The 17,173-nt window shown below is 40.5% G+C and overlaps 1 protein-coding gene across 4 annotated transcripts in view; it reads left to right on the plus strand.

The window, feature by feature from the left end:
- The window catches only part of PRKDC (protein kinase, DNA-activated, catalytic subunit), a 185,568-nt gene that overhangs the window by 16,988 nt on the left and 151,407 nt on the right, over nt 1-17,173 (plus strand). For all 4 annotated transcript variants that reach the window (XM_010357481.2, XM_010357483.2, XM_010357480.2 and 1 more), the window contains exons 11-21: nt 2,171-2,317; nt 5,345-5,509; nt 5,970-6,138; nt 6,800-6,849; nt 7,756-7,881; nt 8,668-8,820; nt 10,864-10,979; nt 11,643-11,802; nt 12,481-12,567; nt 13,743-13,862; nt 14,296-14,455. In XM_010357481.2, the coding sequence (XP_010355783.2) occupies nt 2,171-2,317; nt 5,345-5,509; nt 5,970-6,138; nt 6,800-6,849; nt 7,756-7,881; nt 8,668-8,820; nt 10,864-10,979; nt 11,643-11,802; nt 12,481-12,567; nt 13,743-13,862; nt 14,296-14,455 (1,453 nt within the window). The remainder of the gene's footprint in view (nt 1-2,170; nt 2,318-5,344; nt 5,510-5,969; nt 6,139-6,799; nt 6,850-7,755; nt 7,882-8,667; nt 8,821-10,863; nt 10,980-11,642; nt 11,803-12,480; nt 12,568-13,742; nt 13,863-14,295; nt 14,456-17,173) is intronic.

The following is a 17,173-nucleotide window of genomic DNA, read 5'->3' on the forward strand; positions in this document are numbered from 1 at the left end:
AATCAACCAAAGGAAGCAGCACATGGTGCAGAGACTAAGAAAGTACCAAATGTGGAGCTTCCCTGGTCCTATCCCCACGGAATCAGGGCAGCATTCCTTTCCCAGCATCCATGTGTGACAGCATGTGTGGAGCATTGACTGGGTGCTCCCCCGAACCTCTGTGTTTGGAGTTTCCCTTGGGGCCCCACCTTGTAGGCATAGTGGGTTGTTGGGTCTCAGCTTCCAGGGATTCTGTGTGACCCAAAGCTCCCATTCCGAGTCACATTGTTACCAGGTGTGGCCAGCCCCACCCTGAGTCCCATTATTAGATTATCCCTTGTGACCTGAGGCCCCAAGCAAGGAGAGAGACCCTCCTTCCCTCCTACTTCAGAATAGGGAGTGAGGAGAGAGGAAGAGGGAAAGAGGACTTTACATAAAGGATACATAATTTTTTGGCCTTAAGATTTTCCTCTATGTTGAATGCATTTTCCTCACAGTGACATCTATATATATATATATTTTTTTTTTTTTTTTGAGATGGAGTTTTGTTCTGTCACCCCGGCTGGAGTGCAGTGGCGTGAGCTTGGGTTTCTGCAACCTCTCCTGCATTTAATCAATTCTCGTGCCTCAGCCTCCCAAATAGCTGGGATTATAGGCACCTGCCACTGTGCCTGGATAATTTTTGTATTTTTTTTTTTTTTTGAGATGGAGTCTCACTCTGTTGCCGAGGCTGGAGTGCAGTGGCCGGATCTCAGCTCACTGCAAGCTCCACCTCCCGGGTTTTTTGCTATTCTCCTGCCTCAGCCTCCCGAGTAGCTGGGACTACAGGCGCCTGCCACCTCGCCTGGCTAGTTTTTTGTATTTTTTAGTAGAGATGGGGTTTCACTGTGTTAGCCAGGATGGTCTCGATCTCCTGACCTTGTGATCCACCCATCTCGGCCTCCCAAAGTGCTGGGATTACAGGCTTGAGCCACCGCGCCTGACCTTGTATTTTTGTTAGTGACAGGGTTTCACCATGTTGGCCAGGCTGACCTCAGGTGATCCACCCTTCTTGGCCTCCCAAAGTGCTGGGATGACAGGTGTGAGCTACTGCGCCTGGCCGACATCTGTATGATTAGTTTTCAGTGGCAGTGTAATATATAATGATATTTATGAGCCATAATGTTTTGATCTGTCCTCTGTCTGCTACTGTTGAATAATTATTTTCGAGTCTTTAATATTATATACAGGAAATAGTTGAATAAAGATGCATTAAAAACATGCTTACTGGGAATACAATAATAGAAAATTAGCAGTGTTTAGGTGGTTACACATTATAGTATATAATATTTGGTATTCTATAATTAAGTAAAATGATATTGTTGTTTGTTTACTTCTTGAGAAACATTTATAATGTTTTGTGAAGAAGTAAATTATGAAACAGTATATACAATGTTTCATTCTTCTAAAACAAATAGGGAGCAAAGTTCCTGAAGGTCACGCACTAAGACCTAGTGGCTTTAGGGGGATTGGGAAGTGTATGGATAAATTGGCAATGGAAGTGGGTTTTTTTTTTCTGTCTTTGATAATTGTCTAGATAGATTCCTTCCATTCTTATTCTGGACAGTCTTTGTGCTGAAATGGGGAATGCTCTTTGAATACCTGTATTAGTTCTTGCATTTAGGATCTTGTCTCTTGGTTTGGTAAATAATGGTCTATTTGCTTCTCAGACAACATTTTCCCATTGCATCACTTGATTTAAGCTTTATAGTTTGTAGCGTATTTTTTTGAAAACTGAGATGTCTTGTCATTCTGATTGTTCTGAACTGTATTTATTGATGACGTCTGAAATCACTGTTCCCCTGACAACTCTCTTTCACTGTGTGGGTGACAGGTGAGCTCTAAAGACTGCTGTTTGCTTCCTCAGAGAATCTTACTTCAAAACCTGTTTTTTTTTTTTTTCTTTTCAGACTTAGGCGTATCCTTGGTCTCTTAGTCCCTTCTCTAGGAAAAATGTATCACATAACCTTATTTAAGACACTTTTCTGAACCTGATAGAGACTAAGCAAAATGGAAGCAAAGGGTCTTTATGATTTAAAGCAATAGTGTGTAACTATAACAGTACATTAGTAGCATCTAAACAGTTCTAGTTTTTCCATATTTATAAAGATTCCATTGCTATTAAATATTTCAAAATATTATGTATTTGCAGGTTTCTAATATGGTGGCGAAAAATGCAGAAATGCATAAAAGTAAACTGCAGTACTTTATGGAGCAGTTTTATGGAATCATCAGAAATGTGGATTCGAACAACAAGGAGTTATCTATTGCTATCCGTGGATATGGACTTTTTGCAGGAGTATGTCTCATTAACTTACTCTATTTTGTCTTGGTTTCACGTGATTGTTTAAAGGAATCTAATTTATTGCATTTTGAGTAGTGTCTAATACTTGCAACAGTACAGCAGACCATTGAATAACATGGTCGTGAACTGCACAGGTCCACTTACATGCAGATGTTTTTCTGCCATACAGAGAAAAAATACAGTGTGTGCTGGATTTGAAACATATAGAGGGCTGACTTTTTGTATATGAGGCTTCCACAGAGTGACTGTGGGACTTGAGTATGCATGGATTTAGGTATACTGAGGAGGCCTGAAACCAATCCCTCCTGCATATCCTGAGGGTCACTGTATTAGTGTTGTTTATTAACAGTTAAGATTCCTTCACTGTCTGCTATGTACTGGAATTCTTTATATGTGTTATCTCAAGTTCTCCTAACCCTTAGGAGCTGAGTATTACTCTGTTTTGCAGATTAGCAAACCGAGATCAGAGAAATTAGGAAACTTAAGAGACTCAGAATTGACAGAACCAAGGCATAAGTCCAAGCGTGAAGAGTAGAAACACGTTTCCCCTCTATACTATGCTGTTCCTTATTCCTAAACTAAAATTGTAGTTGATTTCACTCAGTTTTAGAAAGAGAAGTTAAAAAAAAAGTTTATATGACAGAAAGAGATATATTTAAGAATATTAGCTAGGTGTGGCAGCCCACACCTGTAATCTCACCACCTTGGGAGGCTGAGGCGGGCAGATCACCTGAGGTCAGGGGTTTGAGACCAGCCTGGCCAAGGTGATAAAACCCTGTCTCTACTAAAAATACAAAAATTAGCCGGGCGTGGTGGCGTGCATCTGTAATCCCAATTGCTTGGGAGGCTGAGGCAGGAGAATCTCTTGAACTCAGGAGGCAGAGGTGGCAGTGAGCTATGATCGAGCCACTGCACTCCAGTGTGGGCAACAGAGACACTATCTCTCTTAAAAAAAATTTTTTAAAGAAAAATATTAAGGATAACCCTAGTTATTTCTTCTTAGTGGAACTTTGTGACTTCTGCTTTGTAGAAAAAAACAACTAAATTCCTTTTTCTTCCTACAATCTCTCCCTTTTTTTTTCTTTCTTCTTTTTTTTTTAATTTTTGAGTTGGAGTTTCGCTCTTGTTGCCCAGTCTGGAGTGCGATGGCATGACCTCGGCTCGCCACAACCTCCGCCTCCCGGGTTCAAGCAATTCTCCTGCCTCAGCCTCCCGAGTGCTGAGATTACAGGCATGCACCACCATGCCTGGCTATTTTATTTTTGTATTTTTAGTAGAGACGGGGTTTCTCCATGTTGGTCAGGCTGGTCCTGAACTTCCGACCTCAGGTGATCCGCCCACCTTGGCCTCCCAAAGTGCTGGGATTACAGGCATGAGCCACCGCTCCTGGCCTCTCCCTTTTTCTTTCCTTTTTCTTTTTTGCCTCTCAGGCTGGAGTGTAGTGGTACAATCATGACTCACTGCAGCCCTGACTTCTAGGGCTAAGCGATCCTCCTGCCTTAACTTCCTGAGTAGCTGGGACCACAGGCATGAGCCACCATGCCCAGCAAATTTTTTAATCTTTTGTAGAGATGATATCTCACTTTGTTACACAGGCTGGTCTTGAACTCCTGGCTTCAAGCGAACCTCCTGCCTCAGTCCCCAAAGCACTGGGCTGACAGCTGTAAGCCACCGTGCCTAGCTTTTCCCATTTTCTTAATCTTCATCTCCATTTGTCTCTGTTGCCTTCTTTAAATATGCTTAGGGCAGAAGAAACAGAATGGCAGAAGGCTCTGAGCTAAAAGATCGCATGGGATTTTCCCTTTACGCAGTGATCTACCCCCACTTGAGCTTGTCCCTGTGGCTAGAGCATGATAGACAGGAAAGGGGAAACGAGGTGCACCATCAGATCCTCTGGGAGTCTGGACTGGATTCAGAAGTCCTGGAAAAGAAGCCTTGGAAAAGTCTGAAATTGAGCAATTGCATTAGCACATTTGTGAGTTTGAAAAAATGTCTCTGGTGTGGTGTGGAGCGTGACATGGAGCATCTTCCAGTCATGTATGGACTCCTGGCCTCTCCTGTTGATGGACAGTCTTGGGGGCAGAGACTGCCTCTCATTTGTCCTCAATACCCACTGTCTAAACAGTGCCTAGAACATAGCTGACAACCAGTAAATGCTTCCTGTGTGAATAAGTATTTAAAATGTGATTACATATTATTACACAAAGCATCTTTATAATGAGATACCATATTTTATTTATTTATTTATTTATTTATTTATTTATTTATTTATTTATTGAGGTGAAACCTCACTGTTGCCCAGGCTGGAGTGCAATGGTGCAATCTCAGCTCACTGCAACCTCCACTTCCCGGGTTCAAGCGATTCTCATGCCTCACCCTCTTGAGTAGCTGGGATTACAGTTGTGCGCCACCACGCGTGGCTGATTTGTGTGTGTGTGTATGTTTTTTTTTAGAGGTGAGGTTTCACCCTGGTGGCCAGGCTGGTCTTGAACTCGTGACCTCAGGTGATCTGCCCGCCTCGGCCTCCCAAAGTGCTGGGATTACAGGCATGGGCCACTGTACCTGGGCAGATACTGTATTTTATATCTGTATTTCTTCTTAATTAAAAAGCTTATGGCTCATGCCTGTAATCTCAGCACTTTGGGAGGCTGAGGCGGGCAGATCACCTGAGGTCAGGAGTTCGAGACCAGCCTGAGCAACACGGAGAAACCCTGCTTCTACTTAACAATACAAAAAAAAAAAAAAAAAAATTAGCCAGGCATGGTGGATCATGCCTGTAATCGCAGCTATTCGGGAGGCTGAGGTGGGAGAAGCACTTGAACCCGGGAGGTGGAGGTTGTGGTGAGCTGAGATCATGCCATTGCACTCCAGCCTGGACAAGAGCAAAACTTCGTCTCAAAAAAAAAAAAAAAGCCTTGTTAAATTTGTGTTTATAATCACATGGCTTAACATGACACCTTAAATATCATTATTTTGATCTTGTTAAGATTGATGAAAACTTATGTTTTCCCTTTTCTAAAGCCCTGCAAAGTTATAAACGCAAAAGATGTTGACTTCATGTATGTTGAGCTCATTCAGCGTTGCAAGCAGATGTTCCTCACCCAGACAGACACTGGTGACGACCGTGTTTATCAGATGCCAAGCTTCCTCCAGTCTGTTGCAAGTGTCTTGCTGTACCTTGACACAGTGAGTGAACTAAACAGCACAGTTTTAAGTATTTAATCTTCATTTCTTCAAATAATTTGATGGAGTCATACAATACATTTAGTGTAGGCACTGTTGGGAACAATGTGACAGTTTTAGTTAGTATTTTGTAGCAATGCAATTATTGTCATGAAACTTGATTTTTTGTTATCCAGAACAGGAAAAAAAATATTTGTTTCTCTTGCCATCTTTCTGAAAGATTTGGAATTGTTGCTTGGGATAGAATTGCACCTCAAGACAATTTTTACTGTGTGTGTGTGTGTGTGTGTGTTTTTTTTTAAGGCAATCACAGTAGTAAATGTTAAGCAGCAGGTTAGATGACAAACCATGTTTTTCTTTTAATAAGTATCTAATTAAGTTGTAATTACTTTGAATATTTGTATTATTCCTGTATTCATTGATTCCCTCCTCTAACTCATGGTTTGCTGATGATTTCCGATAGGTTCCTGAGGTGTATACTCCAGTTCTGGAGCACCTCGTGGTGATGCAGATAGACAGTTTCCCACAGTACAGTCCAAAAATGCAGTTGGTGTGTTGCAGAGCCATAGTGAAGGTGTTCCTAGCTTTGGCAGCAAAAGGCCCAGTTCTCAGGAATTGCATTAGTACTGTGGGTAAGTTTGCAATTTATTGTTTTTATGAGTAATGATGGATAATTAACACATTATTTGATATAGGTAAAGAGAATCTGTTTACCAAATTCTTTTGTATCTTTGATACAACTTTTGATGAACTAAATTTTGGTAGACCAAAATCTCTTCCTTTTTTCATCCTATTACCTCTAAATTTTAATAGTTTTACGTTTTTGGGATTTTTTCTTTTTTTTTTGGAGACGAGTCTCGCTCTGTCACCCAGGCTGGAGTGCAGTGGTAGAATCTTGATTCACTGCAATCTCTGCCTCCTGGGTTCAAGCGATTCTCTTGCCTCACCCTCCAGAGTAGCTGGGACTACAGGCGCCTGCCACCACACCTGGCTAATTTTTGTAGTTTTAGTAGAGACAGGGTTTCACCATATTGGCTAGGCTGGTCTTGAACTCCTGACCTTTTGATCCACCTGCCTCGACCTCCCAAAGTGTTGGGATTACAGGCACGAGCCACCGTGCCTGGCCAATAATTTTAAGTTTTAAAATTAAAGCTGTTAATGAACTTAGAAAATAAATTGAGAGGTAAAGTTGGGTTCCAAAATAAAATGACTGGTTTTTTTTTTTTTTTTTTTGAGTGTTTGATTCTATTTTTCAGTGTTTACTTCATTTTTGTTTTTTTTTTCTTTTTTCAGTGCATCAGGGTTTAATCAGAATATGTTCTAAACCAGTGGTCCTTCCAAAGGTAAATTCTGAATTTAGTGTTTAGAAAATTAATCTGTTATCACTGAAAGTTAGGAATGTTGCTGAGGTTTTCGAATATAATTTTGCAAAAGTGGCCATTCTTTTCTTAGTTATTAGCAATGCCTTACATTTTGAAAAGCATAGGACATAATACCTCTGTATTTTGTTAGGCGAATACACTTCTAAGGTATGAAACATCTTTAAGCATAACTTTAGGTTTTATACATTTTCGTAAACCAGAAGATGTTTTCTCTCTTGAAACTCTAGGACAGATTGCTGAGGGAGGCGTATCTTAGTTCCCAGAAATTATAGGACATATGATGAGATGAAAGATTGAACTATGTACGAAAGCAAGATTATTATAGCACATTCAGTGGATATTGTATTGAAATACTTCTTGATGTATCACAGTTTTAGTCACAGAAGAATCACATATTTTTCAGCTTTTTATTTATTTGTTTATTTTTTGAGACAGAGTCTCGCTCTGTCATTCAGGCTGGAGTACAGTGGCGCAATCTTGGCTCACTGCAGCTTTCCCCTCCAAGGTTCAAGCGATTCTCCTGCCTTAGCCTCCCGAGTAGCTGGGATTACAGGCAACCGCCACCTTGCCCAGCTAATTTTTGTGTTTAGAGACATTTTGCCATGTTGGCCAGGCTGGTTTCGAACTTTTGACCTCAGGTAATCCGCCCACCTTGGCCTCCCAGAGTGCTAGGATTACAGGTATGAGCCACCGCACCTGACCTCAGCTTTTTAAATTATGCTTTTATAATACAATGTCTTCCTTAATTATATGGTCTCCTATGGGTGGCAGTTTAATTTAGAAAATTCTGAAAACCAGCATGTTCTGGCAGTAGTGCTGCTTCTGAGAATCCATCATTACATATTGTCATACTGTCTTTCTGACCAGGGCCCCGAGTCTGAATCTGAAGACTACCGTGCTTCAGGGGAAGTCAGAACTGGCAAATGGAAGGTGCCCACATACAAAGACTACGTGGATCTATTCAGACATCTCCTGACCTCTGACCAGATGATGGTAATGTTTACCATTTGGAAGCCATAAATGTACCTTACTTCCTCTATTAGTCTTCATAGTTTAGACATAAGACTTATATCAGAATTATGTTTTAGTAACTTTCAAAAATTTAAAACTATACTTCAAAAATAAAAAATTAAAGCTATGAATCAGGAAGTTAGAATGAGAGTAGAAATAAATGAATTGAAAGAAACACAGACATAGAATTCCTTTAACATTAATTAGTTACTGTTGCTGCGTTCTCATTTTAATTTTAAATAGCGAGATGGTACAGCTCATGCTAAGCTGTTCTTCCTAACAGGTCCAGTCTGAGGATGGATATATATGTATTTGTGTGTATTATATATGTGTATGTTTATATATGTGTGTATATTTACTTATGTATGCACATAAGTATATGTGCATGTCCTTACATGTACACATAGTGTCTGTAGATGCATATTACACATATTTGTGTTTATACATACACATCCACAAATTAATTGGGGTAAATGCTTTGACAAGGTTGGCCTAAATCTTCTCACTTACCACTATATACAGAGTAAGTATTTGTTACATGACTGGATAAATGATATCTGACTGAAATGATGCTATTATAACAATTTAGGAAGGTATCTTGCAGCTTGAAAACTTCCAGGTAAATCTGCTACAGTTTATCATCACTGTTTCCATAATACCCAAATCGGCACATACATCTGTATATGTGTCTTAATGCTTATAAAATACTCATACTAATACTTTTTTGCACAAGATTTTGAAGTTTATTGATTTTTTTTTTATTTAAAGGATTCTATTTTAGCAGATGAAGCATTTTTCTCTGTGAATTCCTCCAGTGAAAGTCTGAATCATTTACTTTATGATGAATTTATAAAATCCGTTTTGAAGATTGTTGAGAAATTGGATCTTACACTACAAACACAGACTGTTGGGGAACAAGAGGTTAGAAATTTTTATTAGTAGTAATTTTTCATCATTTTTGTATCAACTGTCTTTGCGTATAAATATTTAGGGGATAATAGCACATTTGTAGAGGAGGACTGAAGAAAATTTGGTTCTTCAGGATTATTATGTGCCATTGATGCATTTCTGTTGGATGTAACCTATTGTATAGAAAATGTTATTACGAGATGGTTCAAAAAGTAATTTATATATGTTATTTTTTTTTTATAAAAGTTATTTACTAGGCTCATTTGTTTCTTATTCCTTAGCAATAGTAAACAGTGACAGAAATCTTATGTAGAAATGACTTTGTGTAGGATAGGGAAACCTGGGGCTGCTCTTGTTTATAGTTAAGGAAACTTGTGGTACAAGGTGTTAAATGTGTTCCTGTGATAGAAGAGTATAGATAATAGGAAGAGAAATAAGAAAATGCCCTCCCTTTTTTTTGCACCTAATTTTCCTAGCCTGGGTTAAAGATACGTCGTGGCTTAGGCCTGGTGCGGTTGGTCACACCTGTAATCCCAGCACTTTGGGAGGCTGAGGCGGATGGATCACAAGGTCGGGACCATCCTGGCTAACACAGTGAAACCCTGTCTCTACTAAAAATACAAAAAATTAGGCAGGCATGGTGGCGGGCGCCTGTAGTCCCATCTACTTGGGAGGCTGAGGCAGGAGAATGGCATGAACCTGGGAGGCGGAGCTTGCATTGAGCCAAGATCACGCTACTGCACTCCAGACTGGGCGAGAGAGACTGTCTCAAAAAAAAAAAAAAAATTAGCCAGGCGTGGTGGCGGGCGCCCTAATCGCAGCTACTCAGGAGGTAGAGGCAGGAGAATGGCGTGAACCCCGGAGGCAGAGCTCGCAGTGAGCCGAGATGGTGCCACTGTGCTACAGCCTCAGCGACAGAGTGAGACTCTGTCTTAGAAAAAAAAGGGTAAGTCATGGCTTAAGGCCACCAGCCTGGAGCTGCCCTGCTCTTGTCTGAGGCATTGATGGTAACTGGACTCCACGGTAATTAGGCTGACGAGAAAGAACTGAGATCCTGGGGAGGCATCTCGCTTGCTTTCGCCTGCAGTGATTGTTTCAGACTAGATCATGCTGATTCGAGTTCACGCGTCAGTACCTCCACTGCAGTCCTGAGAAGTTAGACAAGAGGTAATGGGGAGAATGTGCAGAGGAAACATGAAGGGAAAACGGTACAAGCCCGTGGTCACATCAGCTTTGTTGTACTTGCAGTATTCTCTTTTTCATGTTGAATGATAGGTAGTAACACTGATGTGTGCTTTATTGCTCTTGTGCTTTGCATATGTCTAAAATAATTTTATTAAAAAAAAAAACTTGCCCAAAGGGACTTCCTCGAACTGTGTCAGCTGACAGACCTGCATTTTAGAACACGTGTGTGTTCATTGCTGTCTTCAGTGGCTTCCCTTTCTCCTCTGTTCCCTGCCCTTCCAGCTTCGTTCCAACAGATCAACGACCACCTGTTAGCACTTCCCAGATATGTTTGGTCTCCAGCCTCCTCCTCCCTTGTTGGTTTCTGCTCTCTATTTCTAGCTACTTATGCAACATTTTAATTTGAATACACAGTTGTGTTGTTAACACAAATTTGGCGACACTTAGCATGTTTAAAACTCATCTTCGTGCACTTCCACAGTACCATATTTTTCATTTATCTTTCTTAATACTGTTAATAATTTCTCTATTTCTCTGTTTCTTCACTTGAAATCTCTAGGTCACCTGTTAAAATTCTGTCTCTGTCAAGGCATTATTGCTAGCTCCCTCAAGAAGTGCTGCCCACCCTTGGCATTTTTCTATTTGTCCCATTCTCTCATCACTTCCCGAGAGTCCTTTTGATTAACGCTTTCTGCAAGTCCTGCCCTTCTTATCAGACCATAGCTCTTGAGCACCCATCTTGGTCTTTCTTGCTGTTGCATTATTTCTTCATAGCATCAGGCCTTGACCATGAAGTCAGTTGGAAAGGTATTTGTTGAGTGATTCGTGATTGAATGGTACAATGTTTCTTTGCTACAATTACTCTTTAAGAACGGAGATGAGGCTCCTGGTGTTTGGATGATCCCGACTTCAGATCCAGCGGCTAACTTGCATCCGGCTAAACCTAAAGATTTTTCGGCTTTCATTAACCTGGTGGAATTTTGCAGGTATTTTGTAAAATTCTAATTATTTAAGAATGAAAATGATTGTTACTTATTGGCTGTAATAAAGAAAATCCCTTATGTAGATATAAGAAATGAAATAATAGGCTGGGCGCAATGGCTCACGCCTATAATCCCAGCACTTTGGGAGGCCGAGGTGGGCGGATCACGAGGTCGGGAGATCGAGACCATCCGGTTTCACCCGCTAACACAGTGAAACCCGGTCTCTACTAAAAATATAAAAAATTAGCTGGGCGTAGTGGCGGGCATCTGTAGTCGCAGCTACTCGGGAGGCTGAGGCAGGAGAATGGCGTGAACCTGGGAGGCAGAGCTTGCAGTGAGTCGAGATTGCACCACAGCACTCTAGCCTGGGCAACAGAGTAAGACTCCATCTCAAAAAAAAAAAAAGAAATAATAAAAGACAAACTCTATGATTGATTATATAGATCTTTAAAAATGTATATAAGTGTCCTAGCTTACAGTTTTCATTATTTTTTATGTTTAAAAGATCCTCAGTTAGAGAAAAATGGATTATAGATATAACTAAACATTTTAGGATACCTAAAAATGTTATGCAATGGAATTGTAGCTTAGTTATTTGTGTCCCTTATAATTTTAAGATCAGTATGATAAAAATTTCTACCTTCAATTTCTAATTTGTTTTTACAGAGAGATTCTCCCTGAGAAACAAGCAGAATTTTTTGAACCATGGGTGTACTCATTTTCATATGAATTAATTTTACAGTCTACAAGGTTGCCCCTCATCAGTGGTTTCTACAAATTGCTTTCTATTACAGTAAGAAATGCCAAGAAAATAAAATATTTTGAGGTGAGTCTTTTTTGCAGGACGTTGAATCCTGCATTTTTTTAGGTTATGAGTTTATATAAATGTATCATAAAATATGTGGTTGTGGCCTATGCAGTTTTAAAGTCTACTAATTTTATTATATGTGTTTTAAAAAATTGATATGTGAGTGGCTGGCAGTTGGATAGCACTCTAAAAAGCTAGCAGCATTTTTTGCCGTGATGCTCAAGCACCTGGCTAATTATGTAAGATTAACAAGGCCTTTCAAAGTGTGGTCGCAGGACGAGCATCCTTGAGCATTGCTTCCTGCATCAGAAACTCTGGGGGCAGGGCTCTGCCGCCTGTGCTAGGAGCTACCAAGTGATTCTGGCACCTAGTAAAGTTTGAGAACAACTGGTTTAGCATTCTGGACGCTTCAGCCAGTCATATGATGAGCCCACCTGGGAATTACAGGGTGAGATGAGAAAGAGGGAATGGACTTAGTCGTGTCCATGGCTTCTCACTAGCCACCACCTTCCCTCCTCTTGTTCTGACTGGCCTGTGCCTTGAAACGTCTGCAGAGTTGATTCTCCCTCCTGTCCTCATTAGATGTTGGTAACTTGAAATGGATTCACCCCTCTGAAGACAGGCTGGGAACTACTGGATTAGGATACAGTCTCCTGATTCTTGTTCAGTATACTAACTTGTTGTTTTATTTGACAGGGAGTTAGTCCAAAGAGTCTGAAACGCTCTCCTGAAGACCCAGAAAAGCATTCTTGCTTTGCTTTATTTGTGAAATTTGGCAAAGAGGTAATTTTTAAATGATTAATCTTAGTGTTATCATGAACTATTTTTAAATGAATGTTTATTGAAAAAATCCTAGTGATCATAAATAATTATTTTAAGAATTGGGGCTGGGTGCGGTGGCTCATGCCCTTAATCCCAGCACTTTGGGAGGCCAAGGTGGGCGGATCACAAGGTCAGGAGTTCGAGACTATCCTGACCAACGTAGTGAAACCACGTCTCTACTAAAAACACAAAAATTAGTCTGGCGTGGTGGTGCATGTCTGTAATCCCAGCTCCTCAGGAGGCTGAGGCAGGAGAACCAGCTTGAACCCTGGAGGCAGAGGTTGCAGTGACCTGAGATTGCGCCACTGTGCTCCAGCCTGGGCGACACAGTGAGACTCTGTCTCAGAAAAAAAAAAGAATTGTGTCGGGTCAGGAGGCTGGGGGAGGAGAATAGCTTGAACCTGGGAGATGGAGGTTGCAGTGAGCCAAGATAGTGCCACTGCACTCCAGCCTGGGAAACAGAGTGATACTGTGTCTCAAATAAATAAATAAAAATAAAAATAAAAATGTGTTTGCTAAATCTAGAGTGGGAGTGAGGTCCTAAAAAAACTAGTAGAGGAAGTTACTGTGCTTCAAAAGTCCCTCAGCCAGGCATGGTGGCTCAAACCTTTAATCCTAGCACTTTGGGAGGTCAAGGTGGGTGGATCACTTGAGAGCAGGAGTTCAAGACCAGCCTGGCCAACATGGTGAAATCCCATCTCTATTAAAAATACAAAAAATTAGCCAGATGTGGTGATGTGTGCCTTTAATTCCAGCTACTTGGGAGGCCGAGGCAGGAGAACTGCTTGAAGGATGGCAGAGGTTGCAGTGAGCAGAGTTGCACCACTGCACTCGCCTGGGTGACAGCACGACTCTATCTTACAAAAAAAAAAGGCCCTCGAGCTCTCTTAGCATAATTCAATTGAGTGATGACAACTCAAAATGAAATAGATTCTTGTTTTTCCATGTGGTAGGTATTAAGCATTTCAACAAATTAACTTTCCTGGAGGTTAGTATGTAATTTGTAAGTGAATGTGGTCATGTCAATAAAGGCTACGTGCCCATTTTTGTATTTGAGAATAGGGCAAATACTTTTTAGTTGATTTTCAAATGTAGGCTCTATTCAGATATACATTATTGTCTTCTTTCTTGTTAAGGTGGCAGTTAAAATGAAACAATACAAAGATGAACTTTTGGCCTCCTGTTTGACCTTTCTTCTGTCCCTGCCTCACGACATCATCGAACTTGATATTAGAGCCTACATTCCTGCGCTGCAGGTAGGTGTTGTCTTGAACAGAGCCCAGATGGCTCTGTTCAAGACATCTGGGACTGTTGTGAGTCCCAGAGCACATGGAAACACCACGCTCTTGCCAAGGCAGTCCCAGCAAGCGTTTCCTCACAGGCGTACCCGGGTCAGGGTCTGTTTCTGCCACTTACTGGCTTTGGGACTTAGACCCTTGGTGACTCTGAACTGCACTTGGAGGTCAATGTGAGAGTTAAACCTGTGTGTCTTGAAAGGCTGCAGTATACTACAGCCACAGAGACAGCTGCTTGCTTTCCTCCTAATTACCTGGACTGCACACTCCAGCAGTGTCGGGTGTCCAGCAATAAAAGGAGTATTAATTAGAAACCACAATTACGTGGTGTTTTTTTTTCTTTAAATCTTATATTTCTTGTGTTTCAGTTTAACTTGTTTGTGTTAACATACAGATGGCTTTCAAACTGGGCCTGAGCTATACCCCCTTGGCAGAAGTAGGCCTGAATGCTCTAGAAGAATGGTCAATTTATATCGACAGACATGTAATGCAGCCTTATTACAAAGACATTCTCCCCTGCCTGGATGGCTACCTGAAGACTTCAGCCTTGTCAGGTAAGGTTTAGAAGAATTGCGATGTGTATTGTAATTAAAATGGAAATGGAGTAACTATAATAGGTAGGACTGTATTTTTGTAACTTCTGAAATGTAAACCCAATGTGTTCAAAATATGTTTGATTGCTATTTTTGTAATTTCCCTAATTTATCTGACTCTAATTGTGATAAAGAAACATAGTTGAGGTATTAAAAATATTTTTCATTTACTCCCTTATAGCTTACTAAGATTTATAAAATCTTCAAAGACAAGGACTGTCTTAAATACCTTGAAATTTTTATGGTTCCTAATACACTGCTTTGCAAAAAAATTTGTTGAATAAATCAGTCAGGAATTAAAAACTTCAGAAAATTCAGTAGTGATTTTGTATTTTTACTTTCACTAGATTTTTATTGCTTTTTAAAACATAGCTGATGAAGCACACTAAGGGTAGCTAATTAAGAATTGGGAAAAAAATGTCATCATAGAAAAAATAGGTTTGGGAAAAGAGTCAAAGAAGAAAATTATCTGTCCAGGTAAAAATATTACTAGTCAAGAAAAAAAGTAGGACTTAAGAGTTAGGGTGGGGCACAGACTTACTTAAACTGGAATGAAAAGAGACCTTGTCATCCGATGCAAGCAAACAGATTCCGCTGGGAGAAAGACTGAAGTATTTGTAAGAATTTAAGCTTTACTATCTTCAAAGTAGAAGTCAAGTATTAATTTGTAAGGTTTTTTTCTTCATGAGGCCAAAAAAAGAAATACAGAAAAAAAATTGTGAGGTTTTACTTATGTAAATCATTATTTTATTGTTAAATCTTACTGGCTTGGAAACATTAAGTGAAAGTTGTGTGACAGATTTCATGCACTGTGTCTGGTTTTTGTGACATCCTCAGTACATATGCAGAGTTTATGAAGAAAGATTCACAATTTTTTTACAGATTGTAATAACAAGTATATTTTAGAGACCAAAATTACAAACTGGTTGATCTTTATAGCTTTTAAAATTCACATTTATGTAAGGAGTGCCGTAATTTGAGTGTTCGTGACAAATACATCACTTAGTAAAATGAATGTATCTGATAGCATATATCTTTGTAGTATTTAATTTTCTTTTTTGAGTTCTGTTAATTAACTCATTGAAAAGATTTGTTTTAGATTAATAAAGGAAGTTACTGTGATTGTTTTAAAGGATTTGCCTGTTAAACATATACTCTATCTAGATTATTCGATCCTTGAGAAAAGCAGAAAGTAAGCAACATTAGGTGACAAAACAAAATCTATCATGTTAGAGACAAAAGTTAGTGTTTTAATAACTTGTTTTGATGTATCAAACTGCCAGAACAGTTGTAGTAACAGTAAAAAGAACTCCATGAGTTCTCTCTAGATTCACCAGTTATTAAGATTTTGTACCATTTATGTTATCGCATGTACTTTCTCTATTGTGTGTTTGTGCATGTTTTTATATTTACATGGGACATTTTTTTTGGAACTGTTTGTGAATAAGCTGAAGGTGTCATAGATCTTGAAGACTTCATTGTATATTTCTTAGGAGTGAGAACATTTTTGCATAACAACAGTATTATTATCAAAATCAGGAAAGATAACATGGATATGGCCGGGCGCGGTGGCTCAAGCCTGTAATCCCAGCACTTTGGGAGGCTGAGGCGGGTGGATCACGAGGTCAGGAGATCGAGACCCTCCTGGCTAACACGGTGAAACCCCGTCTCTACTAAAAATACAAAAAACTAGCCGGGCGCGGTGGCGGGCGCCTGTAGTCCCAGCTACTCGGCGGCTGAGGCGGGAGAATGGCGGGAACCCGGGAGGCGGAGCTTGCAGTGAGCCGAGATCGCGCCACTGCACTCCAGCCTGGGCGACACAGCGAGACTCCATCTCAAAAAAAAAAAAAAAAAAAGATAACATGGATACATATTCTTCTAAGTAACAGTCAATAGGCACATTTTTCACTTGCCCTATTAATTTATTTTTTTAGCTGCATTTTTCCTGGTTTAGAATTCAGTGTAGGATCATGTGTTACTTTTAGTTGTAACTCTTTTTTTTTTTTTTTTTTTTGAGATGGAGTCTGGCTCTGTCGCCCAGGCTGGAGTGCAGTGGCCGGATCTCAGCTCACTGCAAGCTCCGCCTCCCGGGTTGACGCCATTCTCCTGCCTCAGCCTCCCGAGTAGCCAGGACTACAGGCGCCCGCCACCTCGCCCGTCTAGTTTTTTGTATTTTTTTTAGTAGAGACGGGGTTTCATCGTGTTAGCCAGGATGGTCTGGATCTCCTGACCTCGTGATCCGCCCGTCTCGGCCTCCCAAAGTGCTGGGATTACAGGCTTGAGTCACCACACCCGGCCTTAGTTGTAACTCTTTAGGCTTCTTTAATGTGGGATAGTTCTTCAACCTTTCTTAGTTCTTATGACTGCTGGCCAGTTATTTTGAACAGTGTCCTTCCATGTGGGTTTGTCTGATGTTTCCTCTTGGTGAGTTTTGGGCTATGCCTTTTTGACAGACACTGGGTCCTCTTCAGGACCCTTGGTGCCTTTGCTGGTTTTTTCCACTCTAACCATTTGGTCAGTGTTTGCATCATCTTTTTGTGGTCATCAAGTTACTATTTTTCCCTCTTGTGAGTTAGTAATTTGAGGCATTCCACACTCCACTTCCTAGAGTGATCAGTCCCGAGGCCTTTAGGTGGTACAGAGGAAGGTAGATGCTGGGCAGGGGACGTCCCAGGTGCT

This window comes from Rhinopithecus roxellana, chromosome 9 (assembly GCF_007565055.1).
Source record: "Rhinopithecus roxellana isolate Shanxi Qingling chromosome 9, ASM756505v1, whole genome shotgun sequence".
NCBI lineage: Eukaryota > Metazoa > Chordata > Mammalia > Primates > Cercopithecidae > Rhinopithecus > Rhinopithecus roxellana.